Source organism: Cajanus cajan, chromosome 4 (genome assembly GCF_000230855.2).
Source record: "Cajanus cajan strain Asha chromosome 4, NIPB_CcT2T_4, whole genome shotgun sequence".
NCBI lineage: Eukaryota > Viridiplantae > Streptophyta > Magnoliopsida > Fabales > Fabaceae > Cajanus > Cajanus cajan.
In genome coordinates, this window is record NC_138520.1 from 45284643 (window position 1) to 45308758 (window position 24116).

Sequence of the window (24116 nt, forward strand, 5' to 3'; positions counted from 1 at the left end):
GATGTCGTATTATTCTCACTACCGAGACACGTCGATGATTACTAACCTCTTGGAATATACCAAGTGCCTTACTTTTGATGCCTCGGAAGAGCCCTATCTGATCGGTGTTCGGTCTTTCCGAAACAGCGCCTTTCCCAACCTCGACATGGTTTGTATGGACTAGCACACCCCGAAGATGGATTCGTTCTACATTTATGACTGCCTTTTTCGAGATCTCAAGGTGAAGCTACCATTTGACGAATTTATCATGGGCGTGTTAAGAGTTTTAAACGAGGCTCCGACACAATTACATCTGAACAGCTAGGCTCAAGTACAAGGCTTCAAGCACTTGTGCCGATGTCTTAGCATTAGGCCATCGCCACTTCTTTTTTTGCACTTCTACTTGTCCAAACCATCCAACTTGGCGAAGTGGGTGTCTCTAAGCCAAGTAGGGGATTAGCAATTGTTAGACAACTTTACCTCCTCTTACAAGAATTTTAAAGCTTGATTCTTCCGAGTGACCATTCGCCCGAACGGACGACGCTTCTTTTGTGGCGAGAACGATAAGAGTTTATTTCCATTTTACTAGACGCGCGCCCCTCGGCCGTATGATATTGTGCCGAAAGAGCTACTCACGGCCGAAGAGCGAAGAGATTTGAAGTTGTTACTTCGTCTCCCTCGGCGTTTGTCGACAAGATCCCTCATCAACTTGATTGAATCCCCTCAGTGGGAGAACGACTTGATAGGTATGTTATCTGTCCTATTTCGGCCGTGCGCTAAATTCGTATTGATGTTCACTTGCTCGTTTTTGCAAGAATCATGGTGTCCAGCAGTGCCGACGAGTTCAACATTCAGAATTTACTGGTCGGTCAAATACAACAGGCTAGGAAATTCGGAGTAGTTGGTGGTAGTTCGGCCGTTGCCCGCACTCCCCGATCAGTACAAGACAATCGAGTTCCCCCCTCCCCGGATCGCAAGCATCGAAAGGGTAAGAAAGGGAAAAGGAATTGATCGGGAGGTCCAAAAAAGAAGAGGAGACGAGGAACGACCTGACAAGTCAAAAAAGTTGAAGCAAACCGCAGAGCCCTTGCCAACACTGACCGTCATTGTGGTTCCCCCCACTCTGATGTCTCGTGCATTTTTTAGTGAAGACATGTCCGCCGATAGCCTGATTCGGCCAGATGCAGTGTCGGACCTTGGTCAGGAGTTCCAGGATCGGTTGGATACGGTATCCAAATGGAAGTATTTTTGTGAGGTGCAAGCACGCTCGTTGGCGTTTTCTCATCACCTTGTTATGGAACCAGTTGGCAAGCTGATGCGTTTGAAGCAGGGGGTTGAGGAGGCCGACAAGGCTACTGCCAAAGCCCTTTCGAAGAAAGAGGACTTAATGGCAAAGAACCGAGAGCTCGCTGCTGAATTAGATACAATAAGGCATGAGAATGACACTCTTCGGCTGGATCTTCAGAAGGCGTCCAACGAGGAGCAACGTCGATTGGAAGAGGCCAAGGTCGAGCTTGATTGGCTTAAAGAACAAGCAAAAGAGCGTATTGTTACTCAACATGAAACCGGGTTCTGACATGTCATTCGGAAAGCAAAGTAATTTGGCCGATTCCGGGAGGATTTTGAATTCGACATGGGCCAAGACTTTAACCAAGGGTCCTTCATGTCGTTCAGGGACATGCCGGAGAAGGAAAACCCCGATGTTGATGAGTTGAGCGCTGCCCCCGAGCTGGAGGAAGATATCAGGTTGCCACTGATGTGGAAGCCGAAGACGAGCAAGAAGAGCAAAATCCTGATCAGGAGGATGCCAACAATCAGGAGAACGATGCCGAGAACCCTAAGGACTAGGCTGTCATTTGTATGTTTGGGCCGATGAAGGCTCTTAGGGTAGGTTAGGTTCTTTTTGCTTTGGTCAAGTTTTTGTTTGCCGATAAGGGCCTTTGTTTGTCGAATGTAATAGGGGTCGATAGAGCCTTTTATTTTGAAATGAAAGAATCATTTTGCCGAATTGAATGTGTTGAGACTTCAGACTATAAATATAACACTTAACTGCATTTTTTTTGGACCGACGGCGTAACCTTGACCGAGAAAGTGACTCGGCAGGGTAGTCTTTTTGAGAAAACCGAAGGCAGGATCTTGGCCGAGCGAGTGAATCGAGGGTTAGCCTTTTGAGAAAAAATCGAAGGTACATCCTTGGTCGAGTGTGGTTACTCGGCAAGGAAGCCTTGTGAGTGAATTCCAAAGGTACCTCCTCGGCCAAGTGGGGTCACTCAGGGAGGAAACCTTTTGTGCGAAAACTGAAGGTACGCCTTTGCTGAGAAAGGTCACTCGGCAGGGAAGCCTTTTGAGCGAAAATTGAAGGTATACCTTTGTTGAGAGGGGTCACTCAGCAGGGAAGCCTTTTGAGCAAAAACTGAAGGTATACCTTTGCTGAGAGGGGTCACTCGGCAATAGCCTTTTGAGCAAAAACTGAAGGTATACCTTTGCTGAGAGGGGTCACTCGGCAATAGCCTTTTGAGTGAAAACCGAAGGTATACCTTTGCTGAGAGGGATCATTTGGCAGGGAAGCCTTTTGAGCGAAAACCGAATGTATACCTTTGCTGAGAGGGGTCACTCGGCAGGGAAGCCTTTTGAGCGAAAACTGAAGGCACATCTTTGGCCGAGTGGGGTTACTCGACAAGGAAGCCTTGTGAGTGAATTCCGAAGGTACCTCCTCGGCCGAGCGGGTTGCTCGGGAGGGAAACCTTGAGTGATAAAATCTGAAAGGTGCATCCTTGGCCGAGCGGGTTGCTCAGGAGGGAAACCTTAAGTGAAAAAAAATTTGAAAGGTGCATCATTGGCCGAGCAGGTTGCTTGGGAGGGAAACCTTGAGTGGAAAAATCTGAAAGGTGCATCCTTGGCCGAGCGGGTTGCTCGGGAGGGAAACCTTGAGTGAAAAAATCTGAAAGCATGTCCTTGGTCGAGCGGGTTACTCGGGAGGGAAACCTTGTTGAGTGAATGTCGAAGGCACATCCTTGGCCGAGTGGGTCACTCGGGAGGGAAGCCTTATATATTCATTCTTAAGCAATTGATTAAGAACAAGATTGTTGAGCGAAAGTGGATTGTCATTAAATGATGCCTCGTTAAAAACCTTGTCGGCCGAAACCCCTTTTCACATTTTTATAAGGGGAAAAAAGATCGATCAAGGAAAAGAGTGCATCTTCGTGTATATACATCATTACATATACAATAGAAAAGGTCCTCAACATTCAACTATAATAAGTCTTCAGGTGTGTTAAATTCCATGTTCGAGGGATGGCTTTACCCGATAGTTCCTCTAGCTTGTATGCTCCATTTCTCAGGCTCTGCCAAATTCTAAACGGTCCATCCCAATTAGCTGCCAACTTACCTTCCCTTGGGTTCTTCCTGACCAATCTTTGCGCTCTCCATACCAAATCTCCTTCTTTGAAGTTTCTCTTGATGATATTGGAATTAAACCTCCGAGTCATTCTCTGCTTGCAGGCTTCGGCAATGATCTAAGCCCTATTGTGCACTTCGTCAACCATATCGACTTCTGCTCTAAGCGACATGTCGTTGGAGGCTTCATCGAAATGTAATCGGTGAAAAGAAGGTTCTCGTACCTCGACCGGGATCATGGCGTCCATTTCGTACTTCCAACAACTCTTCGGCCCAGGCTCTTTTGGCATCTCCTAATCGTTTTTTCAGTTTCGACAGGATCACCTTATTTGCGGCTTCGGCATGTCCATTGGCTTGTGGGTGTTGAACCAATGTGAATCAGTGTCTGATTCCCAGGTCTTGTATGAACTTGTTTTGCTTCTGGTCTGCAAATTATAGACCGTTGTCCGTTACTATCGCATGAGGAATGCCGAAGTGTGTGATGATATTCTTCCATATGAACTTCTGAACGTTCCTCGTTGTGATTGTGGCAAGTGGCTCGACCTTGATCCACTTTGTGAAGTAATCAATTGCTACCAGCAAGAATTTGCATTGACCCTTAGCAATGGGAAACGGTCCAAGTATGTCCATTCCCCATAGGGCAAATGGCCAAGGCGAGTTGATGTTATGCAGTTGTTCGGTCGATGAATGAATTAGGTTGCCATGTTTCTGACATTGGATGCATCGTTTGACAAACTCCATGCAATCAAATTTGAGGGTTGGCCAATAATAGCCAGCTCTTAGCACTTTGGCTGCTAAAGTCCTTCCACCCGAATGAGAACCGCAAATTCCTTCATGGATTTCCCTTAAGACATAATCAGCTTGTTCCGAGTTGACACACTTAAGTAACGGAGATGAGAAGCCTCTCTTGTAGAGCTCACCACTCACCACTGAGTATCTTGCAGCTTGGGTTCGCAGCTTCTTGGCCGTTGAAGGGCATGCTAGTTCCGTGCCTTCAGTGATGAAGCGTAAGATTTCGTTCATCCACGTTGTTGTTTTTTCGGCAACTTCTAGACACTCGGTGTTATCGATGCTCGGGGTGGAAAGCTCAAAATGAAGGGTAGTTCTGAGTTTCCTGGATTTTTGGTTGCTAGTAGCCAATCGTGCCAACTGATCAGCCCTTTCATTATTCTCACGAGGTGTGTGCTTCACCGTTACTTCATCAAAGTTTTGACACATGTCTCGAAAAGTATGATAATACCTTAACAAGTAGGCATCTTTGACTTGGAAGTTACCATTTACCTGTTTCGAGACGACCTTTGAGTCAGTCCAGCATACCAATTTTTGAACACTTACTTCTCTTGCTAGCCTTAACCTTGTCAGTATCACCTCGTATTCAGCTTGATTATTCGATGCTTTAAACGCAAAATGAAGAGATTGTTCGAGCGCGAGACTCGTGGGTCCTTCGAGGAGTATTCCAGCTCTGCTGCCTTGCTTGTTAGACGAGCCATCAACACACATCGTCCATAGGTCACTCTCAAAGTGTCCTATCAGTTGCAACTCATTTATGAAATCAACGAGGCATTGTGACTTGACCGGGCCTCTCGGCTCGCATGATATGTCAAACTCGGATAGTTCGATCGACCAAGCCACCATGCATCATGCTAATTCAGGCTTTCTCAAGACTTTGGTGACTCGGCAATCAGTACGCACTGCAACCCGATGGCTATGGAAGTACTGTCGGAGACATCAAGCGGTGTGAACCAAACCGAGTGCCACCTTCTCTAAAAGTTGATATCTCCCTTCGGATTCCTGAAGCATCCGAATGACAAAGTATACCGGTTTTTGTGAATCTTTTCTTGCACTAAGACAGCACTAATTGCTTCATTTAAAACACATAGATATACCACCATGTTTAGATTAGGATCGAGTTTAGAAAGGACCGGAGGTGAGCCGAGTCGTTGCTTGAGCGTTTAAAAAGCTTTTTCACACTTTGTCGACTAATCGAACTTACTTTCTTTTTTAGCAGTCCGATAATGGGCTTCGCTACTTCAGCAAGGCAGGGAAGGAACCGAGAGAGCGAAGTTAGCCGTCTGGCCAATTTTTGTACTTCCTTGATGATGGAAAACTTGTTGAGAAACCCGGATTGATGTTGAGTTTCCTTCAAGCTCCTCCCTAGATCTTGAACTCCTTGATTCTTCCTATGCTTGGTTAAGGTCTCCTATGGAGGAGGAGGCCTTAAGACCACCACGGTTGGTGGAGAAACTCTCCCAAGAGGCGCCACTCCTTGATGAAGAGATAAGCCTCTTCAATTCTCGCCACACTCTTCTAGTGAAGGGATAAGAGAATTGGATGAATATCAAAGAGGTTTAGGGACTTTTAGAAGAGAGAAATCTGAACAATATTTCAGAAATGAAATCTCAATACATCCAAAAGTGTTTTACAAAGAGGGAAAAACGAAAATATAGGAGTAGGAAGCTTGGAGAGTAAGCTAGTCTTAACTATGGTTCACTAGGAACCATGGTAAGGTCTAGCTAACCACCCATGGTCTAGAGGCTTGGAGAGCAAGCTCCTCACTTAGCTTGCTTGGTAAGCTAGCTAAGGAGAAGCTTGTGCTTCAAGCTTCCAAGCTTGAGAAGAACCAAGCTATTTGGCCAAGTGTGAACACAAGTGTGAACACCTCTAGGTGGGCGGCTCTTTGGACTTAATTTACTCCAACCGGTTTTGAAATTGATAATTTGGTTTAGTTAGGTTCATCCAATGTGAATGGAACCTAGCTAAATCAAATCTATGAAAAATTAGAAGTAAAATGAGTCCAATATGTAAATTTTAGCCTAGGACCACCTTTTGGCTAAATTGCTAGTAACACTCTCTAGCTTGCTAATGGCACTCTCTAGCTTGCTAATGCCACTCCCAATCCTACTACTAGAAAAATAAGAAAAGAATGTATTTCTAGGTTAGGTTAAATGGAGTCAAAGTGCCCAAGTAACCTACCCTAGAAACAATATACAATAGCTACTAAAAAGGAAATAAAGTGCCTCACAAATACAAAGGCAAAAATACACCTATACAAGTATCTACTATATACTAGGTACAAGAAATCAAACTATACAATGTATGTACAATGGAAGCTCAAGAGACTAATAAGAGGAATCATAATCAATGCTCATGAGGAGCAAAGGTCTAAGAAGCACCTCCTCTATAGAAGTCTCCTCTAGCTTCCTAACCATGGACCTAGTTAAAGGCCCAATGGTCTTCATGGGTGAGCCTCCTTGGATCAACCTTCACCTTTCTTGGTCTTACCTCTTCCAAATGGATCCTTGGGGATTAGATTTCCATCACTTGATGTTGTGCAGACTCGTCATTCCAATGACTGCCTGGCACTTGTCCGGATTAGCTTTGATGCCTCTGGCCGACAACATGAAGCCCAGAAATTTACCCCTGATTATGGCAAAAATGCATTTCTCAGGATTTAGCCTCATGTTGTGATTTCGAAGTTGTTGGAAGACTTCAGCGAGGTCGTCTATATGAGTGCCAAGATCGTTTGACTTGACGACCATGTCATCCACATATACTTCCAGATTTTTGCTGATCTGGTACTTGAAGGTCTTATCCATCAACCGTTGATAAGTGGCCCCAGCATTCTTTAAACCGAAAGGCATTACCTAATAATAGTAATTATCCGATTTAGTGATGAAGGCTGTTTTCTCTTCATCTTGCGGGTGCATCCGGATTTGGTTATATCCGGAATAGGCATCCAGGAAAGTCAGCAGCTTGTGTCCAGCCGCCCCGTCGACCAATTGGTCGATGTTAGGCAGTGGGTAGGCATCTTTGTGACACCCTTACTACCCCAACATATATTTTGTAGTAATAGAAACTTATAAATAAATTTTTCAATTTCGGTAAAAGGGTTCACATGAGAATCTTCAAAATTATCCATCAATAATAATAAAAATGAAATGCAATAGTTTTCAAATTATTTTCAAAAATAACATTTACAATTCCAAATCCATATAAAACCTATATTCTAAAAATCCTTTCCCCGATGTCACACTATCAGAGCATCCCACAATTCCACTGTTGGCATTCTAGATGCCACTCGAAGCTAGATCTTTCTCACCTAAAACATCCACAAATCGTACGGTGAGAAAAGAAAACAATCATATGTAAAGTACATACAAACACACCACAAATGTAATCTTATCAAAACTCGTTTGCTTAATAAAATATTTATCAGCATTCATATATATATATATATATATATATATATATATATCATAATTAATCAATCATTTCTCATCTTCATATCTCAATTCACAATTACATCAATCCATCACAATCCACATAAATCTTACAATTAACACTATGTCAAGACCACGCTACAACTGACATAAGTGATACAGGTTAATTGCTTCACTCATCCCACACCATGTCAGGCTCACGCCCTCCCTGTAGCATCACTTACCCAGGGGCCATGCCATCCCTAGTCATTGATGTGAGGAACCACAATCACATCACAATCCACACAATCTCTTGCAATTAACCCTATGCCAGGGCTGCCATAATCAACATAAGTGATGTGTGTTAACTGTCTTACTCATCCCACACCATGCTAGGGTCACGCCCTCCCTGTAGCACCACTTACCCAGGGGTCGTGCCATCCCTAGTCATTAGTGTGAGGAAACACATCGCAATCATATTCTTAATCATTTCCATACAACATCTCATCTCATATCACAATTCCATATAACATACACAAGTTCATATCACATACTCAACAGATAAGTCTAACAAAATAAGGGTTTACAAATCCCTCAAGCAATTCATATCTCGATCATCAATTCTTATAAAATAATATAACAAGAACATTAATAAAATAATTAATAGAATTAGTAATTTAATATAATTTCAGCACAGTAAAACCCCTAATTGTTCCAAAACCTAGTTCACAGGCACTTTTCTACAATTTCGTTCTCTCTCACAGATCATCATTCTTACAAATTATTCGCATATTTATAATCCTCAACACGTACCGAATCTAATGGTATAATTAATTCCTCAAACAGAAATAATCCAATTTTTCCAAAACCTAACCTACAGGCACTTTTCTATAATTTCATTCTCTCTCCTAGAGCATCATTTTTACAAATTATTAGCATATTTATAATCCTCAACACATACTGAATCTAATGATATAATTAATTCCTCAAACAGGAATAATCCAATTTTTCCAAAACCTACCCTACAGGCACTTTTCTATAATTTCGTTCTCTCTCCTAGAGCATCATTTTTACAAACCAATTATATATTTATTGTCCTAAATATATACAAAATCAAATAATGCCAATAATTCTTCAAACAGAAATAATTGTAAAATTACTCATAATCCTAAGGGCTCTTCTTCTACCCAATTCCCTCATGCAACTCCACATATAAATAATCCCCTTTTCCCCCGTGCCTGGATATGTAGAAGCTGAATCTAGACTAGATCTGGTTGATCTCCCTCGTTGGGTTACCCTCGGTCTGAAGCAGAAAGTAGAGGAAAGAAGAGAGAAAGCAGAAGAAAAGAAATCAGAAATGAGAGGTGTGCTTTTTGGGAGTGGCAAACAGCTCTATTTATAGGCTTTTTACGCCGGAACGGCCCGTTCCAAATCCGGAACGGCCCGTTCCGGACCATTAAAACGTGGCTAAAAATCACATCCAGAACGGCCCGTTCCAAAACCAGAACGGCCCGTTCTGATGTGCATTAATTACCCCCAACGGCCATAATTTTGGAACGCCCCGTTCCAGGCCCGTTCTAGGCTATTAACTCACACACAACTTGGTAGTTTGGAACGGCCCGTTCCAATTCCGGAACGGCCCGTTCCGAGCTACTAAATCACATGCTTTTTGGTAGTTTGGAACGGCCCGTTCCAATTTCGTAACAGCCCGTTCCAAGCTACTAAATCACCCATATCACCTTTATAAAATTACCAAAATACCCTTAAAATAAAATAAAATCGAAATAAGAAAAATGGGGTGTTACAATTCTCCCCTCCTTTAAGAAATTTCGTCATCGAAATTACCTGAAGCAAATAAAAATGGATATGACACTTTCATCTTCTCCTCTAGCTCCCAAGTAGCACTTTCAGGTGTAGCTCCTCCCCAAATAACTTTCACCAAAGGAATTTCCTTACCCCTAAGTTGTTTCACCATTCGATCCTCGACTCTCACCGGGGTAGCTTCCACAGTTAGGTTCTCCTTAACCTCAAGATGATCCGACTCAATCACATGCGAAGGATCATGGATGTATTTCCGAAGTTGGGAAATGTGGAAGACATCATGGAGATTTGACAGATTAGGAGGCAAAGCAATTTGGTAGGCAACACTACCGACCCTTTTTAGAATTCGGAAAGGACCAATAAATCGAGGAGTAAGTTTTCTGGATTTCAATGCCCTGCCAACCCCAGTCCACGGAGTGACTTTCAAGAACACATGGTCACCTTCTTGAAATTCCAAGTCCTTCCTTCTTCTGTCAGCATAACTTTTCTGTCTATTCTGAGCTGTCCTCATCCTCTCTTGTATCAATCTAACCTTATCAGTGGTTTGTTGCACAATCTCAGGTCCTAAGATAACATTATCACCAGGCTCGCACCAACACAAAGGGGTCCTACATCTCCTACCATACAAGGCTTCATAAGGTGCCATACCTATACTAGAGTGGTAACTATTATTATAGGTAAACTCTATCAAAGGTAAAAGACTATCCCAACTACCCCCTTGGTCCAACACACAGGCTCTAAGCAAATCCTCTAAAGATTGAATAGTCCTCTCAGTCTGACCATCAGTTTAAGGGTGGTAAGCTGAACTAAGTCTAAGTTGGGTCCCCAAAGCTTGTTGTAGGCTCCCCCAAAACCTAGAGGTGAATCTAGGATCTCTGTCTGACACAATACTAGATGGTATCCCATGCAATCTCACAATCTCATCAATATACAGTCCAGCCAATCTCTCTAGAGAATACCTAATGTTAATAGGTAAGAAATGTGCACTCTTAGTCAACCTATCAACTATAACCCAAATGGAATCATGCCCCATCCTAGTTCTAGGAAAAGCAACTACAAAATCCATAGAAATGCTATCCCACTTCCACTCGGGTATACTCAAAGGCTGAAGTAGTCCTGAAGGTTTCTGATGTTCTATCTTAGCCTTCTGACACACTAAACAGGCACTTACAAATTCAGCTATATCTTTCTTCATCCTAGGCCACCAAAATATCTTCCTAAGGTCTTGATACATCTTAGTTGCTCCAGGGTGAAAACTAAGCTTGCTCCTATGACCTTCCTCTAGGATCAAACGTCTAAGTGTAGGGTCACTTGGAACGCACACTCGGTCTTTAAATCTTAACACTCCATCTACACCCAAGGTAAATTCTCCTCCAATACATTGTCCTATAGCATCACGTCTAGCCACTAGAAATGAATCCATTAACTGTGCTTCTCCAATTTCCCTCAACAACTCACTAGTTACCTGAGTCATACCTAGTCTCACACTACTAGGGGTCACCTCACAAGTCAAACTCAAGTCTCTAAATTGAGCCAAAAGGTCTATCTCCCTAATCATAAGAGAAGACAAATGCAAATATTTCCTACTCAATGCATCAGCCACCACATTAGCTTTACCCGGATGATAACTAAGATCAAAATCATAGTCCTTAAGGAACTCTAACCATCTCCTTTGCCTCATATTTAATTCCTTTTGGTCAAATAAATACCTAAGACTCTTATGATCACTAAACACCTCAAATTTTGAACCATACAAATAATGTCTCCAAATCTTAAGTGTGAATACCACAGCTGCTAATTCAAGATCATGGGTGGGGTAATTCTTCTCATGCATTTTCAATTGCCTAGATGCATAAGATACGACCTTTCCCTCCTGCATTAACACTCCACCCAAACCCATCTTAGAAGCATCACAATAAACCACGAAGGTCTTACTAAGGTCAGGCAACACTAAAACAGGTGCACTAGTCAACTTCTCCTTAAGGGTTCGGAAACTATTCTCACATTTACTATCCCATACAAACACAACTCCTTTCCTAGTTAAACTTGTCAAGGGTAATGCTAACTTAGAGAATCCCTCAATGAATCTTCTATAGTATCCAGCCAATCCAAGGAAACTCCTAATCTCACTAACTGACTTAGGTGTCTCCCATTTAAGCACCGCCTCAACTTTAGATGGATCTACTGCTATACCTCCACTTGAAATCACATGTCCTAAGAAACTCACCTCCTCTAGCCAAAAGTCAAACTTAGACAACTTGGCATAAAGTTTTCTCTCCCTAAGAGTTTGAAGTACTACCTTTAAGTGTTCATTATGCTCCTCTTTAGTCTTGGAATAAACTAGTATGTCATCTATGAAGACAACTACAAATTTATCCAAATACGGATGAAAAATTCGGTTCATGTAATCCATAAAAATTGCAGGAGCATTTGTCACACCAAAAGGCATTACTAGATACTCATAGTGTCCATAACGAGTCCTAAATGCTGTCTTAGGTACATCCTCACTCTTAACCCTAATCTGATGGTACCCCGATCTAAGATCAATTTTACTAAATACACAAGCACCCACCAACTGGTCCATAAGATCATCTATCCTAGGCAATGGATATTTATTCTTAATGGTCACCTTGTTCAACTGGCGATAATCTACACACAATCTCATACTACCATCCTTTTTCTTAACTAATAGTACGGGTGCTCCCCAAGGTGATACACTAGGCCTCACAAACCCCTTCTCCAACAAGTCTTCTATTTGTTTCTTAAGCTCCACTAACTCTACGGGTGACATCCTATAAGGTGCAATAGAAATAGGTCCTGAACCTGGTACTAAGTCTATGTAAAATTCTACTTCTCTTCTAGGTGGTAAGCTAGACATATCATCAGAGAAGACATCCGAAAAGTCACACACAACAGGCAGTTCATTCACCAAAACATTACTCTCAGAATTCAAAGAAGCTAACAACATGTACACTTGGGAATCCTCTTGTAAAGATACCTTAACTTGATTGGCATTCAAATAATCCTTACTCACTTTTTCAACAGGCTCACCAAAGACAATAGATTTATCAGCACAATTCAAAAGGACATGATTGGAAGATAACCAGTCCATACCCAGAATAACATCTAGCTGACTTAAAGGCAAACAAATTAAGTCAACCATGAAATCTCTACCATCAATAATCAAAGGACACTTTAAACATACATCAGAAGTAGACACTAAACCACTAGTTGGTGTCTCCACTATTAATTCAAAAGACAAGGAAGAAACAGGTAATTTTAATTTGGACAGACACGCATGTGATATAAAAGAGTGAGTCGCACCAGAGTCATATAAAACAATTAGAGGAGTTCCATTAATGAAACACATACCCTGGATTAAGTCTTTGGATTGTGAAGCTTCAGCACCACTCAAGGCAAACACCCTTCCTGTCGCTCGAGGTTTGCTAGTGCTCCCGGCAACATCTGTTGTTTCTTTCCTATTTTGGGGGCATTCACTAGCTTTGTGTCCCTTCGCTAGACATTTGAAACATGTTATAACTCTTTGCGTCTGACACTCAACTGCCCTATGACCTGGATGCCCACATTTGAAGCAATTGTTGTGTGAAACAGAACCCACACTTTTCCCTCTTGAAGCTTGGCTAGCCGTTGGAGCTTGGCTTCTTTGTTGCATATAATCTTGATTATTCACTTTAGAACCCGAATTCCTGGCAAACTTGGTGAAAGGTTTACCCTTACTAGATGACCCAAACTTATTATTCCTCATGGGTCCTCCACTCTTATAATGAGTTACCCTAGCACAGTTATCCTCATCGTATACTCTGCACTTGTTTACCAATTCGTGATAGTGAGTGATCCCTTGATAATTGAAAACTTGTTTAATCTCCGGTCGAAGACCACTCACAAACTTTACACATTTTTCCTCCTCATTGCCCACACCATCATACATAGGGCAGAATCTAACCAAGTCTTCAAACTTAGTCACATAATCAGCCACAGAATCTTCTCCTTGCTTCAATTCAAGGAATTCCACCTGTTTCTTATGTCTTACATCTCGAGGAAAGTATTTCTCCAAGAATAGCTGCTTGAAATTCTCCCAGTTCACTAGGGTACCTGCAGCTATCATTCTTTGCAGAGCACCTTGCCACCAGATGCCAGCCTCTCCAGAAAGCATGAAGGCAGCCAAAGTCACCTTCTGTATCAAAGGACATCCCATAGCTTGGAATATCTTTTCCACTTCAAAAATCCATTCAGCAGCTCCATCAGGATTATAACCCCCACGGAAGCTTGGCGGATTATTTCGTTGGAATCTCTCTAACCAATCTATCTCTGGTTGTTGGTTCATATTACCAAGAGCTTGAGCCATCGCTTGTAAAGCATCAGCGATTGCACGATCGTTCCTACCTCCTGCCATTACTTTTCTGATCACCAGAAAAGTTAACAATTATACTATAAGTAAACAACAAACTAACATATCAACAAATTTCACAATCAATCATTTTATCAATTATCTACCAAACAAGCATAGTAGACTCATAACTCACGTCCGGTTAGATCGACCTGCTTTGATACCACTAAATGTGATGGAGGACCATCCATGGTACTTCATGTGAAACCCATCACATGGTCCAATGCTATGACTAATTTTGAGTAGTGTAGGATTTATTTGGTTTATTCCAATTTTACCCTTGTATTATGGGGTGCTTTAGATGATTAGGTTTTTTTTTTAATTTGGGCTAGGGTATTACATAGGAGGTGACGCCTAGTTTGGTGAGTTTGGACCTATTTTTGGTGATTAGAAAGGCTTAGGCCCAATGGAGGGCAAAGGTTGCATGGACTTATCATGCACCTAGAAATAGCCAATCTAATCCCATAGATTCCAAACTTGGCCACCAAGTTGCATCTAGGGTTAATTTGGCATTGCATTTGGAGTGCATTTGCCTTGGCATTTTCGGCCATGCACACCCTAAATGCAACCCTAAATGCAACTTCTCCTATAAATACCCCACCCCCCACCACTTGTAAATACTTTGGATGTATATGAATTTGAGTGAGCATTCTTATGCCTCAAGTCCCTATCCTTAGTCCCTAGCTAAATTCGGCTAGCCTACCTTCATTCTCCACCCTTGGAGAGTGATACCTAGAGTGGCCTCCACCTACCTTGGAGTGAGCCAACCTAAATCACCAAACACCATCTCCTAAATAGCTTCCGCCCAAACACCTCCCTTCTCACGTCAACTTCCTTTCCTTCACCAAGTACCTACCTTTGTCTTCCTTGTTGAACCTAGATCAAGGGCAAGGCTTCCTCTCCTTCATCTCTACGTCATTTCATGGAGAAGGAACCCATCAAAATGTGACACCCTTACTACCCCAACATATATTTTGTAGTAATAGAAACTTATAAATAAATTTTTCAATTTTGGTAAAAGGGTTCACATGAGAATCTTCAAAATTATCCATCAATAATAATAAAAATGAAATGCAATAGTTTTCAAAATATTTTCAAAAATAACATTTACAATTCCAAATCCATATAAAACCTATATTCTAAAAATCCTTTCCCCGATGTCACACTATCAGAGCATCCCGCAATTCCACTGTTGGCATTCTAGATGCCACTCGAAGCTGGATCTTTCTCACCTAAAACATCCACAAATCGTACGGTGAGAAAAGAAAACAATCATATGTAAAGTACATACAAACACACCACAAATGTAATCTTATCAAAACTCGTTTGCTTAATAAAATATTTATCAGCATTCATATATATATATATATATATATATATATATATATATATATATATATATATATATATATCATAATTAATCAATCATTTCTCATCTTCACTCAATTCACAATTACATCAATCCATCACAATCCACATAAATCTTACAATTAACACTATGTCAAGACCACGCCACAACTGACATAAGTGATACAGGTTAATTGCTTCACTCATCCCACACCATGCCAGGGTCACGCCCTCCCTGTAGCATCACTTACCCAGGGGCCATGCCATCCCTAGTCATTGATGTGAGGAACCACAATCACATCACAATCCACACAATCTCTTGCAATTAACCCTATGCCAGGGCTGCCATAATCAACATAAGTGGTGTGTGTTAACTGTCTTACTCATCCCACACCATGCTAGGGTCACGCCCTCCCTGTAGCACCACTTACCCAGGGGCCGTGCAATCCCTAGTCATTAGTGTGAGGAAACACATCGCAATCATATTCTTAATCATTTCCATACAACATCTCATCTCATATCACAATTCCATATAACATACACAATTTCATATCACATAATCAACAGATAAGTCTAACAAAATAAGGGTTTACAAATCCCTCAAGCAATTCATATCTCGATCATCAATTCTTATAAAATAATATAACAAGAACATTAATAAAATAATTAATAGAATTAGTAATTTAATATAATTTCAGCACAGTAAAACCCCTAATTGTTCCAAAACCTAGTTCACAGGCACTTTTCTACAATTTCGTTCTCTCTCACAGATCATCATTCTTACAAATTATTCGCATATTTATAATCCTCAACACGTACCAAATCTAATGGTATAATTAATTCCTCAAACAGAAATAATCCAATTTTTCCAAAACCTAACCTACAAGCACTTTTCTATAATTTCGTTCTCTCTCCTAGAGCATCATTTTTACAAATTATTAGGATATTTATAATCCTCAACACATACCGAATATAGATATAATTAATTCCTCAAACAGGAATAATCCAATTTTTCCAAAACCTACCCTAGAGGCACTTTTCTATAATTTCGTTCTCTCTCCTAGAGCATCATTTTTACAAACCAATTATATATATATTGTCCTAAATATATACAGAATCAAATAATGCCAATAATTCTTCAAACAGAAATAATTGTAAAATTACTCATAATCCTAAGGGCTCTTCTTCTACCCAATTCCCTCATGCAACTCCACATATAAATAATCCCCTTTTCCCCCGTACCTGGATATGTAGAAGCTGAATCTAGACTAGATCTGGTTGATCTCCCTCGTTGGGTTCCCCTCGGTCTGAAGCAGAAAGTAGAGGAAAGAAGAGAGAAAGCAGAAGAAAAGAAATCAGAAATGAGAGGTGTGCTTTTTGGGAGTGGCAAACAGCTCTATTTATAGGCTTTTTACGCCGGAACGGCCCGTTCCGGACCATTAAAACGTGGCTAAAAATCACATCCAGAACGGCCCGTTCCAAAACCAGAACGGCCCGTTCTGATGTGCATTAATTACCCCCAACGGCCATAATTTTGGAACGCCCCGTTCCAGGCCCGTTCTCATTTAGGGTTAATGGAAAAACTAATAGTCCGGAACGGCCCGTTCCAACTTGAGAACGGCCCGTTCTGGGCTATTAACTCACACACAACTTGGTAGTTTGGAACGGCCCGTTCCAATTCCGGAACGGCCCGTTCCGAGCTACTAAATCACATGCTTTTTGGTAGTTTGGAACCGCCCGTTCCAATTCCGGAACAGCCCGTTCCAAGCTACTAAATCACCCCTATCACCTTTATAAAATTACCAAAATACCCTTAAAATAAAATAAAATCGAAATAAGAAAAATGGGGTGTTACAATCTTTGGGGCAGGATTTATTAAGGTTAGTGTAGTCCGTGCACATTCTCCATTTTCCATTAGGGTTTTTGACCATGACCACATTTGCCAACCATGTGGTATATTGCACTTCTCGAATGAATCGTGCTTGTAGTAACTTGGTGACTTCCGATTCGACCGCTACCTTTCTCTTTGTTCCCATTTTTCTTTTGCGTTGGGCAACTGCTTTGGCTGAGGGGCAAATTGATAATCTATGACACATGAAATGTGGATCTATGGCTGGCATGTCCGATGGTGTCCATGCAAACAAGCCTTTGCTTAAGATGATCACTTTGCTTAGTGCGAGTCGATCGATTTCCGTTAGTCTGATCCCGATGTAAGTGATTTGCGACTGTTGTGAACCGATCTGTAAAGGAATTTTTTCTTCAGTTGGTTCTGCCCGTTCATCATTTAACCTTGGATCTAGGTCCCATGTTGAAACAAGTTCCGAGGATTGAGGAGTTACTGCAAGAACTCTTGTTGATTTTGATTGTTTTTCTTCAAAAGGTGGTATCCGTAAACTTGCGAAGTAACACTCCCGAGCTGCCTTTTGGTCGGCATAGATTGTGAGGATGTTTCCTGCATTCGATGGGAATTTCATGGCAAGATGCGGGGTCGATACGATGGCCCCGAGGGCATTCAATGAAGGCCGACCAAGCAGTATATTCTAGGACGTGTTGGCATGTACCACTATGTACTTTACTTGAATGTTTCGATATTCCTTTTCATCAAAGCAAAACCGAGTGAAAAGCTTGATGTATCCTTTTGTGCTTACTGTTGAAGATTGAAGAATCTACATCTGGAAGATGTTCCCTAGAAGTTTTAGTTTTGATGTTTTGCTCATGTTGCTTTTTATTTTAAGCCTATGTCAAAAGGATAATGTATTGATTGTTTAAAAGATTAGGCTTGTATGTGTTTGTTTGTTATGTGTTAAAAATTAGTAATTAACATGAAGGTGAAAATATCATAATACTCATTTTTCTTATTTCATTCATTGTTGAGAACATGAAGTATTAATTTACTGAGTGTTTGAGACTTTAAATGAAAACTTGAAAACATCAGAAATTTTCTGAGTTAAGGAATAGATTACCTGAACTGGTAATAGATTACCTGACTCATGTTGAAAAACTGATTGATACTGGAATAATCGATTACCATGTGTGGTAATAGATTACCAAACTGATTCTGATGATTTCAAGAGGAAAAAGGATCGTGTTAATCGATTATCTCTTTAAAGTAATCGATTACCTCTGTTCCAAATGTGAGTTTTGTGTTATTTTGGCATCGTGTTAATCGGTTACCATGTTAGGTAATAGATTAAAACAGGAGCTGAAATAATTATTTCAGTTATTCTAACTCGTGGTAATAGATTACCATCACAGGTAATAGATTATCTCCGTTATGAATATAACTGAAATAACTGTTTCCTTGCACATGAAAATTGTCTTTAAATAAGATTAAAACTGAAGCTTTTAAGAGAGAATTTTCACACACGGAAAGAAGAGAAATACTTACACGAACAAGAGAGACTTTTTTTTAGAATACACATTACTGCAAAAGAGAAAGAGATTTTCTGAAAAAGAAAGAAAGAACATATCTGCTGAAAATCAACTTTTGGAAAAAGAAGTGTGCAAGATCAATTCAAGAAGATGAAGTTCATATAGAAAATTCATTCTAAACTGGTTTACGTTGTTGAAGATCATATCTACACGAACAGGTGTACTCGTTTCTGATCTTTTGTTATTGTTTGAATGGTTTTAACTCTTGAGATTAGAGAATCTCTGGAAGAGTTGTGTAAAGAGAAATCTTGAGATAGGTTTTTCTCAAGTAGGATATTGTGGGATCAATATTCTTGGGTTATATGTTTCTTGTGGAGTCAAGAAATGGTTTGTTAATCTTGTGGGTGTCAAGATTTGCTTGTTAAATTCATTGATTGGATATTGCTTGTGCAGGGTGCATGTAAAGAATATCAATAGTGGATTTGACTGGATTTAGAGGTGTATCTAAATCTGAAACTGGATGTAGGCCTTTGGATGGCTGAACCAGTATATATCTTGGTGCATGATTTTCTTAACTCTTACACTCTTTACATTCTGTATAAGTTTCTTGATTAATGTTGTATGAAGAAAAACATTATCTGCAGAAACTGAACTTTAAAGATTCTTGGTAATTGATAAATTCAATCTTTACATATCTTGTATTAATTGTGTTATTCAAATCTTGTTGGATAAGCTGTGCATATATAACTCTGAATTACTTTTTATGTTTAAAGGTTTGTTTTAAATCAAGATTTGTTTGGTAAAGATTTAGAAAGCAAACAAGAAAAGGAAAACTAACATAGAATCTATTCAACCCCCCCTTCTAGATTCTAACCGTAGGGACCAACAATTGGTACCAGAGCTGTATCTTGTAAAACATTCAAGACTAGATCTTTAGAAAGGTTAGATGGCTGGTAATCAATTACCGTTTGCTGAAGGTGCTTCTATAAACAGACCCCCATTGTTTTGTGGAGATAACTATCCCTTTTGGAAAGTTAGAATGAAAATTTTCATGGAATCTGTTCATAGAAATATTTGGCAGGCTGTAATCACAGATTACAAAATACCCACTAAGATAGAGGGAGGAAAAGAAATTGAGAAACCATATGATAGCTGGGATCAAAGTGAAATTAGAAGAGCAGAGAATGATGCAAAAGCTTTAAATATCATACATTCTGCACTAAATTCTGATGAATTTTTTAGAATTTCAGCTTGTTCTACAGCAAAGGAAGCTTGGGATTTAATCCAAGTAACACATGAAGGAACTCCAGAAGTGAGAAGAGCTAGAAAGAACACACTCATTCAGGAATATGAAACCTTCAGAATGAATCAAGGTGAAACTGTCATGGATATGCAAAAGAGGTTCATTCACATAATAAATCACCTAAAAGGATTAGGGAAAGACTTCGTGGAAGAAGAAGTAAATGTCAAAATCCTGAAGTCACTAAACAGAAGATGGCAACCAACTGTCACAGCAATTACAGAGTCAAAGAACTTAGCTCAGATGACAAGTGCTGAGTTATTTGGAAAGCTAAGAGAATATGAGATGGATCTGTCAAGGATTGCTGATGAAGAACAAAAAGATAAAAAGGCAAAAGGTCTGGCCTTAAAGGTAAAAGAATCCTCAAGTGATGAAGAGGATAGCAGCAATGAAAGTACTGAACAAGAAGAATTAAATCTAATGGTGAAGAATTTCAGAAAATTCATGAGAAGGAAGAACAACAATAAGAGATTCTCCAGTCAGAAGAAATCCTTCAAGAAGAATGAAAACTCATCTCCAAAGTTCAAATGTTTTGAATGTGGAAAAGCTGGACACATGAGAGCTGACTGTCCAAGCCTGAAAAAGAATGAGGAGACGAAACAAAAGTTCAGATCAAAGAAAAAGAAAGCATACATAGCATGGGAAGAGAATGCCTCAACAACTTCAAGTGATAGTGATGAGGATCAGGAAGCAAATCTCTGTCTCATGACCAAACATAATTCAGATTATGAGGTATATGATTCTGACTCATCTATTGACTCGTATGATGAATTGCAAAATGCATTTGCTGAACTGTATGCTGAAGCAAAGAAATTAGAAAAATCAAATAATGTTTACAAAAAGAAAATGACACACATGAGAGATAAAATTTCTGATTTAGAGAATGATAACAGGAAACTACTTTCAGATATCTCTAAACTAAAGTCACCATGTGAGAACTGTGAAACATTGTATGCTGCATTAAAAGCAAAGGATAAAGAAAAACAGAATGTTAATGTTATGAAATCCATTAATTCCCACTCATGTAACTATTGTATGAAATCTGGTCATAACTACTACAGATGCATGATAAGGAAATTTGGCATTCCTAGTGGAAAATATAAATGGATTAAGAAATTAGATTATGTACTCACTGATTCTCCAGGACCCAAGATCCATTGGGTACCAAAATCAAATTGAATAACTTGTGTTGCAGTGTGCTTGAGAGCAAAGCAATCAATGTGGTACTTAGACAGCGGCTGCTCAAGACACATGACAGGAGATAAAAGCAAATTTATCTCATTGCAGGAAAAAGAAGGAGGATCTGTAACATATGGAGATAACAACAAAGGCAGAATACTAGGCTCAGGCAGTGTTGGTAACAATTCCAATACTCTCATTGAAAATGTCCTGTATGTAGAAGGTCTCAAATATAACCTGCTTAGTATTAGCCAGCTTTGTGACAAAAATTACAATATCTCTTTTAATAATCAATGTTGTATGGTTTGTGATAAGGAATCAAATGAAGTCCTGCTTATAGGAAAAAGAGTCAATAACATATACATCTTAGACTTAGAGCATTCATCATCCAATTCTTGTCTCACATCACATGATAATATAACATGGTTATGGCATAGACGCATTGCACATATAAATGCAGATCAGTTAAATAGACTTGCATCTAAAGATCTTGTTAGTGGTCTTCCAAAGATCAAGTTCTCTAAACAAGGACTTTGTGATGCATGTCAAAAGGGAAAGCAGACTAGAGCTTCTTTTAAATCAAAGAAAGTTATGTCAACCTCTAGACCGCTGGAACTTTTGCACATGGATCTCTTTGGACCATCAAGAACCAAAAGTCTAGGTGGAAACACTTATGCTTTAGTTCTCATTGATGACTACTCCAGATTCACATGGGTTGCATTTATATCCCATAAAGACAATGCTTTTAAAGCCTTTAGAATCATTTCAAAAAGAATTCAGAATGAAAAGGACTTGAAAATTAAATCTTTGCGAAGTGATCATGGTGGTGAATTTCAAAATGAATCTTTTCAAACTTTTTGTGAAGAAAATGGTATTAATCACAATTTTTCTGTCCCTAGAACTCCTCAACAAAATGGAGTTGTAGAGAGGAAAAATAGATCTCTAATAGAGCTAGCAAGAGCCATGTTAAATGAAAATGGTTTACCAAAATACTTTTGGGCTGATGCAGTAAGCACTGCATGCTATGTTCTAAATAGAATCTTGATTAGACCTATGTTAAAGAAAACACCATATGAGCTTTACAAAGGAAGAAAGCCTGACATTTCACATTTTAAAGTGTTTGGCTGTAAGTGTTTTGTTCTGAATAATGGAAAAGACACTCTTGGAAAATTTGATGCTAAGGCTGATGAAGGAGTTTTTATTGGATATTCTGCAATTAGCAAAGCATATAGAGTCTTTAACAAAAGTACCTTATCTGTTGAAGAATCTATACATGTTACTTTTGATGAAACTAACATCCTTGAAAAAGGAAAATCTCTTAATGATGAAGATGAGATAGGTGACAGTATTACACAAGAAGAAGAAAAACTGGAACTACAGCAGAAAACACCATCTGAAGACACATCACTACCCAAAGAATGGAGGAAACCCAAAGATCTATCTCTGGATAACATTCTTGGAGATATAAATAAGGGAGTTTCTACTAGACACTCTTTTAATCTTCTAAGTGATGATATGGCATTTGTTTCTCAAATTGAACCATTATGTGTGGAACATGCATTAAAAGATGAATTTTGGATAATGGCCATGCATGATGAACTGAATCAATTCAAAAGAAATGATGTTTGGATTTTAGTTCCTTTCAATAAGAATATGAATATCATTGGTACAAAATGGGTTTTCAGAAACAAACTAAATGAAGAAGGTGTTATAGTTAAAAATAAAGCTAGATTAGTAGCCAAAGGATACAATCAACAGGAAGGTATAGACTTTGGTGAAACATATGCTCCAGTTGCTAGATTAGAAGCTGTTAGGCTTTTACTTGCATTTGCCTGTGTGTTTGATTTCAAACTATATCAAATGGATGTGAAAAGTGCATTTTTAAATGGTTTAATTGATGAAGAAGTTTATGTAGCTCAACCACCTGGTTTTGTTGACTGCAAATTACCTAAGCATGTTTACAAGCTCAAGAAAGCTTTGTATGGACTGAAACAAGCTCCAAGGAAATGGTATGAAAGGCTGAGTAAGTTTCTACTAACTCATGACTTTCAAAGAGGTAATGTTGATAAAACTCTTTTCATAAAGAGAAAATCAAAAGATATTCTGCTGATTCAGATTTATGTTGATGATATAATATTTGGATCAACTAACCAATCTCTTTGTGGAGAATTTGTTTCCAATATGCAGAAGGAGTTTGATATGTCTATGATGGGAGAATTAAGCTTCTTCCTAGGACTACAAGTCAAACAAATGGAAAATGGAATTTTTCTACATCAAACTAAATATAGCAAAGAACTGTTAAAGAAATTTGATATGGAGAATTGTAAGATATCAAATACTCCTATGTCTACTAATTGTTATCTAGATAGTGATATTGCAGGAAAAGATGTTGAAGAATCAATGTATAGAGGGATCATTGGATCTCTTCTGTATCTAACAGCTAGCAGACCTGACATCATGTACAGTGTATGTGTATGTGCTAGATTCCAATCAAAACCAAAGGAATCACATCTGAAGGCTGTAAAGAAAATACTGAAGTATTTGAAAGGCACAATCAATGTTGGATTGTGGTATCCTAAAGGTACTTCTCCATCTTTAACTGGTTACTCTGACTCCGATTTTGCTGGTTGTAAATTGGATAGGAAAAGTACAAGTGGAACGTGCCACACGTTTGGAGAATGTCTCATATCGTGGCAGAGCAAGAAACAAGCTTGTGTAGCACTCTCAACTGCTGAAGCTGAGTATATAGCTGCTGGAAGCTGCTGTGCTCAGTCAATTTGGTTTAAACATCAACTTCAAGACTTTGGATTGAAGATTGATCACATACCACTGAAGTGTGACAACACAAGTGCAATTAACATTTCAAGGAATCCTATTCTACACTCAAGAACTAAGCACATTGAAGTTAGACATCACTTTATCAGAGATCATGTAGAGAAAGGAGACTGTGACATCAAATTCATAATGTCAGAAGATCAACTTGCTGACATCTTTACAAAGCCTCTACCAAAGGAAAGATTTTTCAAGCTAAGAACCAATCTTGGTATCATTAATTGGTGGATTAACCAGAAATGGTATTAAACCTACCTTCAATGAATTAAAGATGAAAAATTTC

The 24116-nt window shown here is 39.5% G+C and overlaps 1 protein-coding gene across 1 annotated transcript; it reads right to left on the reverse strand.

Annotated features, from left to right (window-relative positions):
* Window positions 1–3807: 3807 nt before the first annotated feature.
* On the reverse strand, window positions 3808–4875 carry LOC109792598 (uncharacterized). Its single transcript, XM_020352017.2, has one exon. The coding sequence runs from the start codon at window positions 4873–4875 to the stop codon at window positions 3808–3810; it is 1068 nt and encodes a 355-aa protein (XP_020207606.2).
* Window positions 4876–24116: the final 19241 nt, after the last annotated feature.